The sequence below is a fragment of the Bubalus bubalis genome, chromosome 1 (genome assembly GCF_019923935.1).
Source record: "Bubalus bubalis isolate 160015118507 breed Murrah chromosome 1, NDDB_SH_1, whole genome shotgun sequence".
Lineage (NCBI taxonomy): Eukaryota > Metazoa > Chordata > Mammalia > Artiodactyla > Bovidae > Bubalus > Bubalus bubalis.
The window spans coordinates 128,957,176-128,976,570 of NC_059157.1; the positions used below are offsets into that span (position 1 = coordinate 128,957,176).

General features: G+C 41.6%; 1 protein-coding gene and 1 pseudogene across 1 annotated transcript in view; one reads left to right on the plus strand and one right to left on the minus strand.

Moving 5' to 3' along the window:
* Positions 1 to 9,105: 9,105 nt before the first annotated feature.
* LOC123465626 lies at positions 9,106 to 9,577 on the minus strand (annotated as a pseudogene).
* A 3,560-nt stretch (positions 9,578 to 13,137) lies between these two features.
* Positions 13,138 to 19,395, plus strand: part of KLHL6 (kelch like family member 6) — a 56,962-nt gene continuing 50,704 nt past the window's right edge. Inside the window, exon 1 of the mRNA XM_006075322.4 lies at positions 13,138 to 13,776. Coding sequence (XP_006075384.1) covers positions 13,490 to 13,776 — 287 coding nt within the window. The 5' untranslated portion in view covers positions 13,138 to 13,489. The remainder of the gene's footprint in view (positions 13,777 to 19,395) is intronic.

Here is a 19,395-nt window from a genome sequence, read left to right on the forward strand (position 1 = left end):
GAAATGCTTACAATCTCCTACTTGTCTTTCAGATTTCACCTCAAACAAGACCTCCTCCCTGAAAGCTTTCTCTTCCTCAGGTCCTCGTCCAGTTTCCCTAATACAGGTTCCCACGCCTGTGTCAGGGAATCCCAGATGTGAAAGATCCATCATGGCCTTTTTTTGTGTTTTTACTGCTTGTCACTTGAAGGTGGGACTCTCTGTCTCAGTGTTATATTTCCAGTCGTTACCATGTGGCTGGTGCTCAGTCAATGCTGTGTAGATCCTGGGGTCCAAAAGGGATGATTGCTGGCAAAAAGATTGGATAGCAAAATATATTATGATTTTTAAAAATTTAAAGGAATTTTGTTCCTAACTCTGTCTCTATTCATTGCAGTTCTGTCCTCCAAATGCCATAAAGTTTTAACAAGCGTGTATAATGGGACAACCTGTGATGGTAGAAAAAGCCCCAGACTCAGGCAATGTTTGTTGAACTCTTGTGACATTCCAGGCTGTATCTTAAGCACAATATACATATTAATGTAATCCTTAGAACAGTTTATTGAGTAAGTACTATTAATTTCATTTGGCACATGAGACACAGAGAATCAGGTCCCGGTTCAAATCCATGCTCTGTCTCTTACTAGCTGTGTGACCTTGGGCAAATGACCTCTCCTTCTGAACTCTCACAGCCTGAACTACAAAATGGAAACAACACTTGCTAACAACTTGACTTCAGTTTTTCATTTTCTTACACACCACACGTATTACACATTGGCCTTCTGTAGCTCAGTTCTGAAGGCCACCAGTACACTGGTGTATATCAGTACACAAAAGAATGTGAGCTAAGCCACGCGGATGTTCCAGCCCACCAGCTGTCATAGCCAGTATGTTTGTTCAATTAAATATTTTATTGCAATTCTTCCTTTTATATTATAAAATGTGTGGAAAATGAAAATAAAAGTTCTGATGCTAGTGATTAATAAGTAGCAACTATTCTGTACTTTGTCAGTTTTTAAACTATGATCTCTCAGCTTTCAAACTCACTCTTCTATATTCTGCTTTGTGATGCAGGGGCTGGGACTGTGCAAGCCACATTTTTTCTTGGCCAGCTGCTTCCTTTTAGGCTCTGTCCATAAGGGATGTTAGGGAGACTGCAGGGCTAGATGAGGAAGAAGAGACATTTTCATCTTTGCTTCTGGTTTATTTCTGGTTGGCATCCTGTTCCTGTTGTCAGCATCCGGCAATGCTGCTCCTTCACTCTGGCAAAGGTAGTTCATTCCAGAAATAGTTTGTTACAGGTGAGTTGTGTTCCCCCAAACACATATGCTATAGTCCTTGCCCCCAGAACCTCAGAATATGACCCTATTTGGAGATGGGGTCTTACAGAGGTATTCAGGTTAACATGAGGGTGGGCCTTAATTCAATATGACTGATGTGCTTATAAGAAGAGGAAATTTGGACACAAAAATATATATAAAGGGAAAACAATGTGAAGAGACACAAGAAGACCATCTATAAGCAAGGACAGGGGCCTTGAACACAGTCTTCCTTCACAGAGCTTTCAGAAGGAGCCCACCCACTCAACAGCTTGATTTTGGACTTCTAGCCTCCAGAATGTGAGACAATACATTTCTGTTAAGTTACCCAGTTTGTGGTGCTTTGCTATGGCAAGCCCAGCAAGTAACATACAGTTCAGTCCAGTTTGAAGCTTTGCCAACTTGCAAAGCCAACATGGTGTCCCTGCAGAGATACCAGCCCTACTGGCTGACCCTGCTTCCTCCGAAGTCTGGGTCCCAGTCCACTGGGACTCACGTCCAAACCCTTAGTCATCTAGTGTTGGTCGCTCAAGTCATGTCTCACTCTTTGTGACCCCATGGACTACAGCCCACCAGGCTCCTCTGTCCTAGGAATTCTCCAGGCAAGAATACTGAAGTGGGTTGCCAGTTCCTCCTCCAGGGGATCTTCCTAAATTTGAATAATCCCAACCTCTTCCCTTGGTTATTCCAGCCTAGGAACTGCTTTCTGCTGTTGCTTCCTCTCTGAGAGTTTAATAATCTTTTTTTGCCTTTAGTTAGCAATTCTTTATTATCTAGTTGAACATTCCCTATATTAAATTCTTTCTGTTAAAATGACTGGAGCCTTCTGGGCATGACCCGGGCTGCCTACCTGGGGAGGTGGGGCTGCTGCCCCAGTGGGTCTGGTAGGCTGTGCATCAAACCAAAGAGTGTTATTCTCGAGACTTACAATCTAATGGAATTTGCCCTGTTGGGTTGTGATTTCTGGGGGGATGTATCACCCCTTCCTTCTTTCTTATTCTCCTTTTTGGAATGGAAAAGCCTGTCTCACCGTTGTATTTGGAAGCACTTAACTTGCCTGGTTTTACAGGTTCACAGCTGGATAGATGTTTTGCCTCAGCACGAATCCTACCTCTAGTCTTACCTACCTCTGATTTTGATATTGAGAGTTTGGACTTTAGACTTTAAAATTGACGCTAGAATGAGTTAATGCTTTGGGAGCTGATGGGATGGAAAGAATGTATTTCTCATGCAATAAGGACATGGATTTGGGGGGCTGGGCAGGGGTGGAACACTATGGACAGAATTGCATCCCCACAAAATTCATATGTTGAAACCTCTAATCCCCAATGAGACTCTCACAGAGTGTATGACAGAAAGATCCTTCCTGCCATAACCCTGTATTAGGTGCCTCTAATACAGTATCTCAGACTGTATTAGGTGCCTCTCCTCCAGTGACAGAGACAAGAATCATAGAACTCACAAAGTTAATACAACTGCAGAGTCAGACATGACTGAGCAACTGAGCACTCAGCACTCAGAGACAAAGATGGCAACTTTTGAAGCAAACGGAGTGTGGACTTTGTTTTCTCATTTGAATATACATTGACTTAAGCCCATTTGCTGAGAGTTTAGTTGCTAAGGAAAAGCACTAAATTGAGGAACAGAATAAAATGTTGAAAATATATGAAGATCGGATCTAAAAAGCTTCATGTAACTTCGAATGTCTGATTTTCTCACAGTAACCTGCATGTTTCGCACACTCCTTAGAGATTTTCTGTTCTCATGTTGGTCTCCTTAGACTGGGAGCTCCTTAGGTAGATTTGGGGGATATTTAGTCCTTTCTGTATCCCCTAGTGTCCATCACTGTGACTGGCTCATAGTTGGCATTTAATAATATTGATTAAACTTAAACTTAATTCTGGAAAAGGGCCAGTTTCAACTCCCCATCCTCAGTGTCATCTTGGACCTGTCGATGACCCAGGACAGAGCCTCCAGGGAAAGGGGCAGCCTAGAGCAGAGAAATGCACTTTGTCGACTTCAGACAAAGAAATAACTTTCCGTTAAGGTGGATTATTTTGAGAGCGCGAGACATAATTTACATGTCAGTCAGTCAGGCTGTGGCCAAAATGGTTCTCACGTCTGGAGGGAATTTATGTCTCTGCTCTTCTATGCTTAGGGCTTGAAACTTTCCTTATTTAATAATAGTTGTTACTTATTTAACACTAACGTTATGTCAGGTTCAGTGCTAACGACTTTACAAAATTATCTCTCATTTGATAGCCACAACAATGCTATAAGCCGTTTCATAGGCGAAGCTGAGGCTCTGCAAAGTTAAGCAAATTGTCAGCGCCACACTGAGAAATGCAATAACTGGAATTAAAATTCAGGTCTTTCTGACTTCAGTTTGGTCCTTTCCAATGGTCTTCTGTTCTCCTGTCAAGCAGAACCCCTAGACAATTAGAATGGGGGTCTAAGAGAGCCCTAAGCTCCTTAGTTAGATCTCCTGACTCTCCACGCTAGGATCCTTTCTCCAGGTACAAGCCCTCAAATTCTTGTTATTCCCCTGAGAAAGTGATGGCTAAGTTTTCCAGTCCCCAGTTTAAGTTAGTATACACCTCATACTGAAGGAGACTATTTGCAGAGGCAGCATGAGATTCAGAAGTGAGCAAGGACTTTCACTTTTCTGTACTGTTCCCCTCAATATCTCCTGCCGTATTTGCACCTGGAAGGGTTAATAAGATGATTATGTTATGGATAAACTATTGGTTATACATGGTACCTTTCAATAATATTTTGTCTTCTCACATCCACATCTTATTATATCCACAATCCTGAGCAGCAGTATTGTTAACCCAGACTGGGGATCATCTAAAGAGTATTCCCGAATGCCTTTGGTATGTGTTAAAATGTTTCTATGTATTTTTTAAGAATCATAAAAGATCAGAGCCACTGAATCATATTTATGGCATTAGGTTTCCAGTATGTCAGGTTTAAAAGAATTTAGGCTAATCTGAGAATCTCTGGATAATGTGGATGATATATCCATGGACATGCATGAAAGCTTCCCTTGAAATGGAGATATAGAGAGTGGACGTTATTAACCCAATATTTTCCTTGGTTTTCATCTCTCATCTAAAGATCTATTGAAATTCTGTAGCTTGAAATGTCACACAGACTTGGTCACATTTTTCCACGCCAGATGAAGTGTTTTAAGCGTGAGAAGGCCACCTGGATGTTTCAAAATGAGATTGATTGGAAGTCCCCGTCCCCCAACTCCCCCACCCCACGCTGTGCTGTGGCCTTATCCTCAGCTGTTCAGGTTTACACTTTTTAGTTCTAATGGTCCATCCAGAGGTGACCATCTATACTGGATTTATTTGCTCAGTTGAGAGATTGTTGCAAGACTGAGTCCTTGGGGAAGTTCTGGCAGTAGCATCCCCACCCTGAACTAACAGTGTCAGTAGAACAAGGTGCAGCATCTTAACTTGGGCATCAGGAAAGCAGTGTTCTTACCAGGAAAGTCATGTTCTTACCACTCTGATCCTTCAGAGATTCTGAGCCTGTTCTTGGCTGCACCTTTCAAGCCTCGTCCTCCATCTAAGCTGGAGATTGTGTGCTCCCTATATCCTCCACCAAACATTTTGAATTTAAAACATAAAAGAATAGTATAATGAGCTCCCACACACTCTTTGCTCTATCTTTATATGAAACATTTTATTTTGCTGAACCATTTGAAATTAAGTGGCAGGTATTATGATGCTTCACCTGCAAAAGAGCATTATCGTCCTACATAACCACAATGCCCTGATCACATGTAAGAAATTTAACCTTGGTATAATGTCATTGAGTATAGCTCACATTCAAATTTTCCTTACTGTGTCTTTTATAGCTATTTTGGGAGAGGGGACAATGTAATCAAATCTTTAATATCACTTTTGTGCTTGATGAATTTACATGTAAATTGAAAATGTCTTAGTTGTTTTAAATATCTCAACTCAAGGGACTCAACTTTGATTAATTTTGTGTTTCGAACCGAAGTGCATATTCAGTACTGTTTCATCTAAGAAGATTTTGAAACATGACATTTGATGTTAATACTTTCAGAACTCTGGAATACCCTGGGCCCAATAGTCCCAATATGTTAAAACTATAAAGACAACTTCTTTCTTTAGCTGTTTTGGTTGTTGTTGCTGTTTGTAACCACGTTAACCATTTGAGAATGCAAAGTTCAATAATTTTAAGTCTATTCACATTGTTGTGCAACACATCAGCAGCACTCTTTTTTTTTTTTTTTTTTTAAAAGATATGTATTTATTTGGCTGTGCCAGGTCTTAGTTGCAGCATGCAGGATCTAGTTCCCTGACCAGGGATTGAAGCTGGGTCCCCATGCTTTAAGAGCATGAAGTCTTAGCCACTGGATCACTAACAAAGTCCCTCTAGCACTCTTTTCATCTCGCAAAACTAAAAACTAAACTCATACTCTTCTCCCCCAAACCTGTTCCTTTTCCAGTGTTCCCCATATCAGAGTGTTGGTAACTCCATTCATCCAGCTATTCACACTAGAAACCTAAGCCATTCTTGAAAATTCCCTTTCCTTTACCTTCCATATCCAATCTATCACCAATTCCTATTGATTTTGACTTTCCTAGCTGCTTCCCATTCATCAGCTTGTTTCTGTCCCTAACCCTGTCTCCCAGCCCATGCTGCTGCCATCTTATGCCACCTGGCTCACTGTGACAGATTTCACACTGGCCTCCTCTTCTTCCTGCTCATCCATACTGGCTCCTAGTAATTTGTTATCCATACAGAGACAACTATTTCCAAAGGGCAAGTGTCCCTCCTCACTGGACTCTGCGCATGCTATAGCCTCTGCCTGGACAACCCTTCATGCAGGTACTGCATATTTATCCATCACAACTTAGTTATCAGAGAAGCCTTTGCTAACTTCTCTGACGAGATCACATTGCCCATGATAAAGTTTTCCACCAAGTGCATTTCCCTCAAACACTTAGAATGATTACAGTGCCTGTGTTGGTCTTCCTCACTAGAACAGAAGCTCTTTGAGGGTAGGAACTGTGTCACTTTTTGCTCACCCTTGTATCCTGAGCACCTAGAACACTCTTGTGAAACATTTGATGAATGAATGAATGCGTTTCCTTCTGGCCTTTTATCTATTTTCATACACTCTCATGTTTGCAAAAATAGAAACATCTTGTACCTACGATTTTATAGCTTTTCTCCCGCACTTAGCAATTGGCAAACATTTGGGTGCTGTTTTTTATTGACCAAACCCACTCTTTGGACGTTTTGCTGTTTCCGATTAGTCCTTGACTTTTCATTTGGAAAGTCGACTTTAGGGCTGTGTATAAACAGCAAACCTGAATTAGTACTGGCTGCTGTATGGTTTCTGACCTATTTTTCAAGGCCCATGTCTGCACCTGGCAACATCTCTGGTCTGTGCAAGAAGGGTAGCCCAGTGGTTGGTATGTGGGGTCAAGAGAGATGAGCTGCTCAGCACTGCTCTGTCTCTGTCCCAGTTAGGCTCATTTAAATACAATGAAAAGAGTCTCAATTAAGCTACTTCAGTAGAAGTGGACTCTAGGCAGAAATCTCTGAAATTCAAAGTGGAGCTGCAACTAGAGCTAGAAACTCGATCCAGATTCAGAGCAGCCTTGGGATTTGGGCAAAAGGAGTCCATGGCTCTCCACCCAGTCTCAGGGTGACCTGTCTCAGCTACTCTGTACATATCAGCTTTGATCTCCACTTTAACTTTCCAAGTTCTTCTTCTTACTTACAGTTTTTGCTTTTCAGAAGTTTGGTTTCCAAATGGCTTTAATTTGGCATGGTTCTGACTCAACCTATGGCATCTCTTGATATATCTTTTTGCCTCTTATTTCGGTTCTCACGGAAAACTGTGTTTCTTTTTTCAAATTAGAGAGTCTCTAGTTGTCCCATTTGATCTTTTTGAGCCAGCTCCATGTGTTCTTGGACTACTGCCTATGTGCACGTGGCTGTCTTTGGATGGGGGCATCCACTCTAGTTAGTAACAACCCCAAAATGACTTACTGGGCGATAAAAGAGGTGAACTGGAAACTTTCCATTAGAATAGGGCATGGGCAAATCAGGTGCTGTAACTGACTTACTTAGAACTGCCTGTGTGAACTGGAACGAAACACCCAACTTCAATTTTTTTTTTCCTTCCTATTGGGGTATGGAGAAGGGAATGTTCACCAACTCCAGTATCCTTGCCTGGAGAATTCCATGGACAGAAGAGCCTGGCGGGCTACAGTCCATGGAGTACAAAGAGCTGGACACTGCTGAGGGACTAACACTTTGACACTATAGCTGATTAACAATGTTGATAGTTTCAGGGGAATCCAACTTCGGTTTTAAGCCTTGGTTTCCTCAACTGTAAAAAGAGGAAAACAACCTACCTATTTTATCAATCTCAGGATATAAGAAAAGAAGATGAGATAAAGCATGTAAGATACTTAACCCAAGAACACGACAATGTTTCTCTTCATAGTAATAATATCATTTATAATACATTAATGTTTATAATGAGTATATTAATATACATTATGTATTTTAATGCATTCTTTGAAAAAGTTGCATTTTCATATTGTAAATATAATAGAGACTTCCCTGGTAGTCCACAGGTTAAGAATCTGACTTGCACTGCAGGGGACATGGGTTCAATCCTGGTCAGGGAATGAAGAGCCCACATGGCACAGAACAACGAAGCCTGTGTGCCGCAACTGCTGCGGGGCTACAAATAGAGAATTCACGGACCGCAACGAAAGCCCCGGGTGACGCAGATGAACAAATAAATATTACAGCGTATAATACACATAGTATGTTTTTATATACATTTGGAATACTGTATTTTTCAAATTACCTCTTTAATCTGGCTTAACTTCTGGGAAGAATTTCCCAGACAGCTAAATACTTCTGTAAATTGTGCCTCTCGGTACAATAATGTTTCTGACGCACAGGGTGGAGTGATGGGAATGTTTATTTCCCCGGGGGAGATGGTGGTCTACGGGCCCCTCTGCACTGACTATATGGAAATGATCCAAGATAACAGGGGGATAATAAACAGCCTGAGGATACTAACAAAGACCATTGTACTGAAGGAGTTTTTTGGTCTGGAGCCAGAAGCCAAATTTAGAATAAAAGGCACATACTTTCTTTTCTACAGAAATGCCTGAAGAATAATAGCTAATGCTTACTGTATGCCAGGCATTGTGTGAAAGGCTTCACATATTAACTCATTTCCCCCTCTTCACAACACATCTAGGTGGATACTGTTATTAGGTACAATTTACAGATAAGGAAACTGAGACTTTGATCTGTGTTTTTTTAGATCCTTTCCAAAAATTATAACCAACTGACCTTGCTCTGACCTTATGTCCATCTATAGTACTCTGTACTCTGAGCCCCGTTGTTGGTATTGCTGTTCCTCCAGGTCTAATGTCTTGCCTTAATTCTCTGATGTCTTCCAGGGGTAACATTCTTCCATGAATTTCAAACCTGAGGCCTGCCACCAGAGCCTTTAATATCTTCCCCCCACCGCACAGCCCAGAGGTCTTTGGGGCTTTCCTGGTGGCTCAGACAGTAAAGAATCTGCCTGCAATGCAGGAGACCTGGGTTTGATCCCTGGTTTGGGAAGATCCTCTGGAGTAGGAAATGGAAACACACTTTGGTATTCTTGCCTGAAGAGTTCAATGGACAGAAGTCCACAGGACAGTCCATGGGGTTTCAAAGAGTCAGACACAACTGTGTGACTAACACAACACAGAGGTCTTTTATTTTTTTACACCTATTACACCACAGATTTGTAGGGAATGGGTTCCAGCAGCTAAGGCTCCTTTCCACTGGTTCCTACATAGAATGCTTCTCTAGGGGGATAAGGCTGGTGCTTCAGTTGAGCTCAAGTACTTTCCTCTTGGCTTTCTGTTTTTCTGATTACTTTCCTTCACACATTTCAGGAAGCTATCTCAGCCCTTAGAGGGCTGAATCTGCTCAGTGTTTACATTAGTTCTCTTGTCCAGAGCCTTGCCCTTAACTTGTTTGTTTCCAGCAGTGCCACCAGCATGCTGGGTAACACTAGACTTTTCCAGTTTCACCCTGAGAACATTTGTGGGGAATTCCTTTTTGAACATGATCTCTACAATATCACCTTTGTTGTAGAAGATGCACATGGATGTGACTGAAGGAACAATTCCATGTTTTCTTAAAGGCTTAGAGAACCTACAATGGGTGCTGTTCTCCTTGCCCTTCATGTTAGTCATTTTGGCAAAATACTGGAAGTTGGCAATTTTAGCCAAAAAGAGAGAACCCCTTAATATATTGAGAGCAAGCTCGACCAAGAGGCAAACTAGGACACGAAGTCATAATAGGATAAGAAGTGAGAGGACTCTATGGTGTATAACATACTTCATTGCTATCCACAAAGAGACAAGGAAGCTAGAGATTTTTGTCTAAGTTTTTGTCAGGTGAAGGTCACTCTTGGGGGGCATGGACTCTCCAGCATTTCTAAGAATAGAAATTTTCTTTGAAGCAGCCACCCATTTGTATGGGGACAGAATCTATTCTTTACAAGCATCATAAAACCAACTAGCTTAGTAAGATATAATTAGATTTTTTTCTCAGGAGTAAAGCTTTTGCCAATGGTTTGTATATTTCATTGCATGGTAGGAAAATCAAGTTTACACAAAATGGAATTATTTTGCTTGTACCTGTAAAGAATATTTAACATTTCATGATGAATCTCAGAGCTTATCCAGTTTGACATAGACACACTGATTGTGTTTTTTACCTTTGCACTAAAATTTAACCATAGAGCTTATCACACTCATGGTACAATTTTGTGTGGACTTGCCTACTAGGAAAATGGAAGGTTTGGGGGAAGATAACAGTCTTATTCAGGTGGTGGAGTGGGTGGATTTGGGAGGTATATGAAATTTTATTGGGGAACTTGGTGAACAGGATCCACAATGAATGAAGAATTGACAAATTCTTGGACTTCCATGGTGGTCCAGTTGTTAGGACTGTGCCTTTCTACTGCATGGGGCACAGGTTTGATCCCTGGTTAGGAAACTAAGATCCTGCATGATGTATGGTGCAGACGAAAAAAAAAAAAAAATCCATGTTAGTAGTGGTCATGGTTGCAAAACTTGGTGAATAAACTAAAAACACAAACAAACAAAAAAAACACTGACTTGCCACTCAAATATTCATCAGTAGTAGAAAGGCAATGGCACCCCACTCCAGTACTCTTGCCTGGAAAATCCCATGGATGGAGGAGCCTGGTAGGCTGCAGTCCATGGGGTCGTGAAGAGTCGGACACAACTGAGTGACTTCACTTTCACTTCTTACTTTCATGCATTGGAGAAGGAAATGGCAACCCACTCCAGTGTTCTTGCCTGGAGAGTCCCAGGGACGGGGGAGCCTGGTGGGCTGCCATCTATGGGGTCGCACAGAGTCGGACACGACTGAAGCGACTTAGCAGCAGCAGTGGAATGTGAAAATGTGGCACAGATGACACATAGAAAATAAAAAACAGGCAGAAATGTGGTTGAATCTTAAAAAAAGATAAAGATGAATGAAAGAAGGCATACTAAAATGCAGATAACTATAATTATGCTTATACACATTAAAAATTTATACACAAAAAACTATATTATTTATGGATGCTTATTTAGTTGGTAAATCTATAATAGAAAGTATGAAACTGTCAATGTGGTTAATTGTAGGGGCAGAAAGTGATTAGGACTAGGAAGACGCACAGGGGGAACTCTCCTGGTTATGCATTATATACTCAGGTTATACTTACATTTATTTTTACTATAATTTATTAAATTGTATGTTCATGTTTAATCACTGGATATATACTCATGTTACAGATTTTTTCTTAAAGTTTAAAGAATAAGATTTGGCCTTGATACAATGCTTCAGAAACAAAGAATTGAGTTACATTCTTAATTTTGTTGTATTTGGAGTGGTTGGGTGGAATTGAATATGGCCAGTGTTGTTTATAATCTGAGAGGTTGTAGAGGACAAAATGCCACGAGAGGCATTGGGTCATGTGCTGTCCTCAGCTCTCTTAGAGGAGGTGTTTAGAGTCATAGAGGTGAAGTTCTGAGCTCTCTCTGGCCAAGGCCTGCAGGAGGAGTATGTGTGTCTTTGTGGCAGGCACAGGGAACTAGTTGTATACACAACCCATGTTCTGCATTAACAAGCTGTAACTCTGTTCAGCTATCACATGGCCATTTCTTGATCTTGGGGAGATGGACTAGTCCCAGTGGATGAATTGTGTTTGATGCAAGCCAATCATAGTATTCAACTTATATTTCCTGGTATTTGGTCTGAGGTGGCCAACTGGCCTGGAAAAGTATCATGGGGATTTCAGGAAATACTTCTCTCTCTGATAAAAAGACAGAGATGGAGGAGAAGAGATCTGTGCTTTTTTGTCCTGATTTTGGATCAGAGTTCTGTGACAACATGGTGTTTTGTACTGTGATAGCTATTGTGTGACCATGTCAGTATACCTTTATCATTCCAAGGGAGATAGAGTTAAAGATGGGAAAATCTTCTGTCCTTGATGATATCACTGAACTTCTGGATCAACCTGGGACTCCACACTTCTAGCTTCTTATAATATGAGACTCTTATTGTTTAAACCACTTTTGATGGGATATTCTGTCTTTGAAGCCAAAAGCATCTTTTCTTTTTTTTTTTTTTTAGCCCTGGGCACAGCTTGTGAGATCTTAGTTCCCTGACCAAGGATTCAACCCATGCCACCTGCAATGGAAGCATGGAGTCCTAACAACTCATCTGCTAGGGAATTCCCAGAAGTCCAAAGCATCTTGATTAACAGAGCTCTGGATGAAGAACTAGTTTGGGGGGAATATCAAAGGCTCCGATTTTAGGAGTAAGTATCCATGGAAGAAAAGAAGAGCTGAAGCAGAACTGGAACTCCAGGAGAGGGAGTCACCATTGACCAGGAAAGAGAAAGGATTGGACTCTTGCAGATCATTGCTGCCCACTGCCACAGGTGGAATGAGTGCAGGTGCAGACAGCAGAAGCTGCTTTGGTGAGGTAGGGTAGCTAGGGTAGCTGTAGTAGGCAAGCCCAGCAGTTCTCTCCCTGGGATACAAGAAGCCAGGGCCAACATGATATTACAGCTCTGATAGCCAGAAATGGGTGCTTTAAAGGTGAGAACTGGGTCCTGCCACTCACTTGAGCAGAGCTTCACTTTCCTTAGCTGTAAAATTAAGTAAGTCTTATTAGCACCATTGGGTTGTTATAAGGATTAAAATACATTAACTCATATAAATTTCCTAGGATATAGCAAGAGGTTAATAAAAGACAGTTTTTTTCTATTTAATGGAGACCTGCAGATGCAATGAAAATACTTGACAATCCACTACTGGACACGTGACCAATAGATGCTGAGTGAGGTCAGGCCAACTTGAGACTTCCTAGGGCAATCTGGGTGTTGACCTACCCGGATTGGTCTTCCAAGAGAGAAGACCCTGGGGATGGAGCTTCTAGAGGCCATTTCTTCTCTGCCCCCAGAGGCATATCTAAAACAATAAACAATAGGGAGGGGGAAGGGATCACTAATAATTGCCATGACATTGTTTTCCCCTGAGCAGGGAAGAGGACAAAGACAGATGACATGCAGTGTTGACAGAAATAAGAATGTCAGAGCTATGTAGGGCTTTCCAAGGTTCCTGAGGAACTGAGTGGGGGGCTTATCATGGGGTCCCAGACTCCTGGATGGAAGGAGGAAGAGGATTTAGAATGTCCCATGTCCATTCCGTCATTGACACCTTGGGATATAGAAGCACCGGAAGTACAAATGTAATGACCAGAACCAGAGGCTTCCTGATCACGGATATGATGGGGGAGGTGGACCAAAATAGCCACACGGCACTAAGAAAAGACTCTGAGAAGCCACTCCTTTTCTATGGAGCCCCTTCCTACACACCCTTCTAAGTAATTTCTAACCTTGTGATGATTGCAGAAAGAAGAAGAATAGAAGTTACTGGCGTTTGTAGTAACAGGATGAGAAAGTGCGAGACTTCCTGTTATGTGTGTGTGACAGCTGGTGATAAGTGGAGGGCCCTGCACAGGAAATCCGCCCAGCTTCTGCAATGTGACCTGCCTGAAACTTGGGCGCTCCTTCAGTCTGAGTGTTGATGGCAGGACAAAGGGGCACCTGGACCATGGACGACGTGGTAGAGAAGAGTTTGGAAGGGCCCTTGGCACTGTCTACAGATGAGCCCCCCGAGAAAAGGGGAGACCTGGTAGAAATCTTAAATGGGGATAAGGTAAAATTTGACGACACAGGACTCTCCTTAATTCTGCAGAATGGCCTGGAGACCCTGCGAGTGGAAAACGCTCTGACCGACGTCATCTTGTGTGTGGACATCCAGGAATTCTCCTGCCACCGCGTGGTGCTTGCCGCGGCCAGCAACTATTTCAGGTCAGCAGCCTAGGACCAGAGTCAAATCCGGTGCAGGTCGTAAGGGAAATCTGAATTGATGTGACAGCCTGATTAAACTGGTTGGCTGTTGTATTGACGGTTTGTCTATTTGTTTAGGTTTGTGTGTCTATTAAAGATATGTACAAAAAGGAAGCTACTAAACCTTAGAGTTTAGAATTTAAGTCCTACTAAAAGAGAGCTTGCATCATTTCAAAGCAATGTTTATACCTTATGGTGAGCTTTAATGTGTATATGTCTTAGTCCAGAGGGTGGAAAATTACTGAAGTTATGGCATTTTTTTCCCCCCAGCACCTGACTACTGTGTTGGAAACATAATGCTGTCTTTGTTCACCAGCAGACATGGAGAAAAAATGATGTGGCCATTCTTAAAGTTAGCCAATGACTTGCTGAAAAGCAGGGGCTTCTGTTGTTGTGTAGGGAGGGGGGTGGGAAGGGAAAGCAGTTACAAAAGTGCCTTAGAAGTTAGAGACGCCTAATTATAACAAACTTAGAAATCGGGGTTCCAACCCACTCTGCCCCTTCCTGAGCCCGGACTTTAGGCAAGTAATTTAATGCTCTGAGTTCCTGTTTTGTCATCTGTAAGATGGGAACACTAATGCTTATCTCTCAGGATTATTGTCATAATTAAATGTGAGAGGGAAGAGTTTCACACAGTGCCTAGAATTTAGTAAATGCTTGATGTATCTCTGTTGAAATTCTTCACCTCAGTCTATTTCAGGTAAGAACCATGTAGTGAGCAAATTCTTGGGGGAAGGAATGTGGGAGAATCAGGAACCTTGTGAATTTGGCTGGGTCCAGAGTTTTTCAGATCAATGTAGACATGGTGGGAACCAGTTCCCAAGGGAAATGTGGATGCAAAAGTTATTTGGGGAACTTGAAGAAGAAATAAAAATTGTAATTCTTCTTATCAAGATTCTTCTTAACTCTTGGTTCTGGCTGAGGAAATTAAAAGCTATTTACTTATGTAAATATCATGGAAGGTATTTTATTTTATTTTTTGAGATGCTTAGGGGAAAATCTTTGGACTTCAAAGAGCAAGGTCTATATGCTGTTGTGAAACTGATCAGGTCCCGTATATAGACCAGGCAAGGGGATATCTGGGTTTGTAGGAAGTAGGGTCTCTATGTGCAGTTATCTGATTTTATTTTTGCAACAGCATGATGAAAGTGCCTGATATGCCCTTTTACAGATGAGGAAATGGAAACCCAACATGACATATCTAGTCATTGCTGGAGCACAGATTGGGCACATTCTAGAAATTTTTGTTTTTATTGCAATACAAACTGGCCCTAAATTGGAGGCTTTACTCCACTAGAAGCATGTAAAAGGTAACACGTTGGCACAGCCATAAGGCTAGGTTGACGTAGATAAACACATTACTTACTCCACCAGTATCGACCATATGCTTTCACACTGATCACAACCCCTTTCAGAAATGAATGAAAGTCAATTTAGCCTATGTATGTGCTGAGCACTCACTTTCAGGTTTATTCTTTTTGCTTTGAGTCACTAGAAAACTGCAATCATAAAGCATGTACCTGATTACCAGTTTCATTAGCCGCTCGACCTGGCTACGAAACAGGACTGCCAGCTATGTGGTTTTAAGTACATCACTGGTTTCTCTAGTTCTGGGGTGTCTCAGTCCAAACAGAAGGTGTTTGGGTTCAGGTCCTTCCAAGCCTGATGATCTAGAATACTTAGGGAGAGTGTGTGCAGAAGAGTGTGTGCCAGCCCCAGAGACAGCCATAGGGCAATGAAAAGCTGGAGGCAGCCACGTGGCGAATGTGTCTGCCAGTGGATGACAAGTCTCTTCCCAAACTGCCTGGTCATGAAGGGGAATTCCTTCCATTCTTTTTTTTGATGCTTATCTTAGTATTTCCAGGGTGACTGTCCCCCTATAATGAATGCAATCCCGGAGACAGGATTCTTTTTTTCCGGTGCTACTGTTTAAAATAACTTGTGTTGTTGACCACTTATTGTAGGTAAAGCCCTGTGCCACCTGTGTCACATACACTGTCCCACTTAATCCTCATGACAGCCCCCCTGATGTGGGGAATTGTCTCCCCAGTTCTTGATGAGGAACCCAAGCTTGGAGTGTCTCAGTTAACACAGTGCCCAAGTGGGGTTGGGACCCAAGACTGACATCAAGTCTTACATTCCCTCACTGCCTGGCTTGTTTCTAAGATTTTGAAAGGGCCTGGGAGCCAAGTTCCTCTTATGGTCAGGCTTCGGAAGGGCAGAGAGTCTGCTCTGTCTGAGAGGCTTCCGACATAGCCCCCCTGAGCTCTGGAGGGCTTGAAGCTGGTTGTAAAATTTTGTAGGTTCTTTTTTCTTATTCATTGAGAATATAAATATTTTCCACTCAGTAATGGAGCCATCATTTATTTAACCAATCCCCTATTGACAGACATTTGGATTGTTTCTAATTGTTTGCTATTACAAACAATGTTATAATGAATAATCTTTTATGTCCTTTCATATGCATGCAGGAATGTCTCGGGGAGCCTTTGTAGATGAGAGTTTGCTGAGTCAAAGAGAAATGCAGCTGCAGTTTAGTGGCTATTGCCAAATTCTTCTTAATAGGGGTTCAATAATTTTGAGCTCCCTACAGCCTTCCCAGAATAGGATAGCATCTAACTTCGGGGGTTTTCCCAATCTGATAGATGAGAAATAGTATCTCAAGGTAATTTTAATTTGCATGTCTCAATTTTGATAAGGTCAAATATCTGTTTTTTTATTTTTTTGGTATGTTTTTGAAAATTTTTTCAATGAATCAGTTAATTTTTTGCTGTGCTGAGTCGTCACTGCTGCATGGGCTTTTCTCTAGCTGGGGAGAGTGGGGACTACCCTATGACTGTGATGTGCAGACTTCTCATTGTGGTGGCTTCTCTTGTTGAGCAGCATGAGCTCTTGGGTGCATGGGCTTCAGTAATTGCGGTCCGGGGCTCCAGAGCGCAGGCTCAACATTGTGGTGCACAGGCTTAATTGTTCCTTGGTATGTGGGGTCTTCCCGGACCAGGGATGGAACCCATGTCTCCTGCATTGGCAGGCGGATTCTTTACCACAGAGCCATCAGGGAAGCCCAAGTATATTTTCATATGTTTAAGGATCATCTGCAGTTCTTCTGTGCTCAGTTGTGTCCAACACCCCACAACCCCATGGACTGTAGCATGTCAGGTTCCTCCATCCATGGGATTTTCTGTGAACCATCATTTCATAGCCTTTCAAATAAAATTTATTTTTATAAAAAATTATTTTAATCAAAATACTACATGCAAATACTTAACAAAAAGTCAAATAGTATTTAAAAGCTAATAATGAAAACCAAAAATTCCTCTTCACTTCCTCCACCTGTCAGTTCTGGTCACTAGAGTCCACCATTTTCAATGTTTAGCTGTTACTGCTTCTTCTGTTACTATATTTATATTTATATAAAATATTTTTATACTGCTCTTTCATTTTTCAATGTTAGACATCATTCATTAATTTTCTAGTGTGTCTGATAAGGATTTAGCACTTAAACCCATCTCCCTTACCTATAATCTCTAGTATAATACTATCACATTTTTGATACATTTGCATTAAAAGTGTACATTATATCCATGAAAACATTGTTTTCTGTTGAGCCAAATTGTATGTTACGGTTACATTTTCTTTCTTATAAAACTTTTTGTCTTTCCTAATGACTCACTCTTTTTTTTTCCCATTTGCTTAGTTTTTGGGGTATTTTTTGCTCACAGCCTCTCCATGGTCATGTTTCATGTGGTCCAATGCATCAGAAGATCTGTCAGTCTATTCACTCCCAGCATTTTTATCACTCCCATTATCCCAAACAGTGTCTCTGAACCTGCTCCCCAGCTACTGTCTAGCTGCTTGTGTAAACACAGTGGCTGTAAATAGGGACTATATTAGTAACTCAGACAATGTAGTTCCCTTTGTGGGTCTATTTAAAAGTCTAGAGTGGGATGAGGAAGCTGGGAAAACACTAGAGTTGAGGCTGAGAAAAGGGTGAGGGAGAATAAAGCTTAGAAAAAATTAGGGAAATACAGGTTTAACATTTATAACAATGTTTTCAAAACTTTTATAAGACTTCTAGTGTCTTTTATAAGATTGCTACTAAGCTGCCATTTGTGTTTCCTTCTGGACAGTTCCCCAAATCAAAGTCCTTAGAAGGACTTGTACATCCTACATACCAGGCCACACTTATGGAATGATCTCCATTTAAGCCAGTGGTTCTGTCCGTTTGCAGGTGAGCATCTCACTGCAGAATATGGCAAATTCTGATGTTGACCCATGAGGGCAACTGTGTTGTGATTCCCAGGGTTGGCAGAGGGAGGAGAGTACCAGTGATGTAGGGAGGGGTTGTCAGGCTACTCTTAGTCCTACGTGATGAGCCACTCTTCCTATGTGAATATATAAGCTTCCAGGCTGAGGCTACCAACAGCAAGCTCCTTTGTTGCTGCTGATGCCTGAAATCTCTGCCTGGACTTGGCCCCTGCCTTGTACCTCAGTACTTCAGTCTGTGGGTCTGGTTCCCTGAGGCTGTGATAAGGGGACTTTACTCACTAGCTACAAAAATCAAGCCCAAGGCCAGGAATGGGAAGGGTATTGTGGGTACAGTTTATTAATAATTATTCTATATTAGCCAATTACTGGATGGCAGAAAGGGGGTCAAGGGTAAACTGGGCTTACTCTTAAGCTCTGTTTAGATGTAATTCTTGGCGTTTTCTCCATAATAATGTAAACTATCTAGAAAGGAGCCAGCAAGTGCAGGTGATAGAATAAACAAAGATGAGTTACAGCCGTCTGAGTCTGGATTTAAAATCTGGCTAACGGCAAAAACATCGAGGATTGCTGCTGCCACACTGGGCACTGCTGGTGAACTCAAATGAACTGATAATTGTACTTCTAGCGTTGGGTTGTGTATTTTACACCTTTAATATTGTCCTTTTGGCAGAACCATTATGGTGGTTAATAATTAAGTACTATAGATCTATAGTCTCTTACCTGCAATTTCAAAATCCCCAAAGTGCTAAAAATGGGAAAGTTTTCCATAATTTATTTGATCACCAAATCTAACTGGAACTCCACTCACCTGGTGAAGAGACAGCTTCTGAACTGAGAGGAGGCTACTTAGACTCTTTATTTTCCTTAAGACAACTATTCATATATTCACTGCTGAGGTGCATGCTAATGTGTTGAACTGAGGAGTGTTGGAGGTGCTATGTAGTATTCATGATATGGTACAAGCCAAACAATTCTGAATGCCAGAGCACATCTGGCTGCAAGATTTTGCAGTAAGGGGTTAGGAGATTTTCTGATAAAGTTAATTTTCATTTTGGGGGTGGTTCTTCCACCTTTTTTCCTGCATATTTTATACTTACTTGTTGTTGTTCAGTCGCTCAGTTGTGTCTGACTCTTTGTGACCCTATGGACTGCAGCCTACCAGGTTTCCCTGTATTTCACTGTCTCCCAGAGTTTGCTCAAACTTGTGTCCATTGAGTCGGTGATGCCATTCAACCATCTCATTCTCCTTTGTCCCTTTCTCCCTCCTGTCCTCAATCTTTCCCGGCATCAGGGTCTTTTCCAATGAATTTA